This window comes from Charadrius vociferus, unplaced genomic scaffold, assembly GCF_000708025.1.
Source record: "Charadrius vociferus isolate BGI_N301 unplaced genomic scaffold, ASM70802v2 scaffold436, whole genome shotgun sequence".
In the NCBI taxonomy this organism is placed as follows: domain Eukaryota; kingdom Metazoa; phylum Chordata; class Aves; order Charadriiformes; family Charadriidae; genus Charadrius; species Charadrius vociferus.
Genome location: NW_009649187.1, coordinates 5,380,589 through 5,381,225, shown reverse-complemented (window position 1 = coordinate 5,381,225; position 637 = coordinate 5,380,589). Strand labels below are relative to the sequence as shown.

Genomic DNA, 637 nt, shown 5'->3' with positions numbered 1-637 from the left:
GGGCGCAGCGGGCGGACAGCAGAGCCAGCAGGCAGGGGACGGGCTGTGGAAACGCAGGCGTGATGCTCCCGAAGGACTCGGTTGGGCCACAGGCTGCGCCCGGGAGGGGTTTGTGCCCAGGGTGCGGGCACATCCCTGGGATCGCTGGGGAGCAGCTCTGCTGCCCTTGCAGGGCTTTTGGGCAGGAGGGTTCCGGGCAGCCACTGGGCTCTCCTAGCCTGTCCCTTTACTCCCGGCAGGAATTACAACCAGTCGTGCGGCGTGGACAGCCTGGGCTCCTGCTGCACGCTGGACCACATCCCCCTCGTCAGGTGAGCAGCCGCGGGGTGGGAACGCGGGGCCGGCCGGGGGTCGGAGCTGCTCCGAGATGCACCCCTGGGGTAACCCAGGAGTGTGTCCTGGGGAGGGGGCTGAGCGCCGCACCCCAGTGCCCCCCAGCTAAGGGCTCCCCGGGCCTTGCCTTGTCCCCGCAGCAAGTGCGGCTCCCTGCCTCCTGAGAGCTGCTTCTTCAGCCTCATCTGCAGCCTGGGCTCCTTCATGGGTAAGTGCCGGCTGCCGGGGGAGCGGGGCCGGGAGCGGGGTGCCCCTGCGGCACTCACCCCCCGGCGGGGGGCAGGGGCGGGTGGTAGGGGTACCG

The 637-nt window shown here is 71.1% G+C and overlaps 1 protein-coding gene across 1 annotated transcript in view; it reads left to right on the top strand.

Moving 5' to 3' along the window:
• The window catches only part of TMEM150A (transmembrane protein 150A), a 13,133-nt gene that overhangs the window by 9,141 nt on the left and 3,355 nt on the right, over nucleotides 1-637 (top strand). The window contains exons 4-5 of the mRNA XM_009888830.1: nucleotides 240-311; nucleotides 474-591. Coding sequence (XP_009887132.1) covers nucleotides 240-311; nucleotides 474-591 — 190 coding nt within the window. The remainder of the gene's footprint in view (nucleotides 1-239; nucleotides 312-473; nucleotides 592-637) is intronic.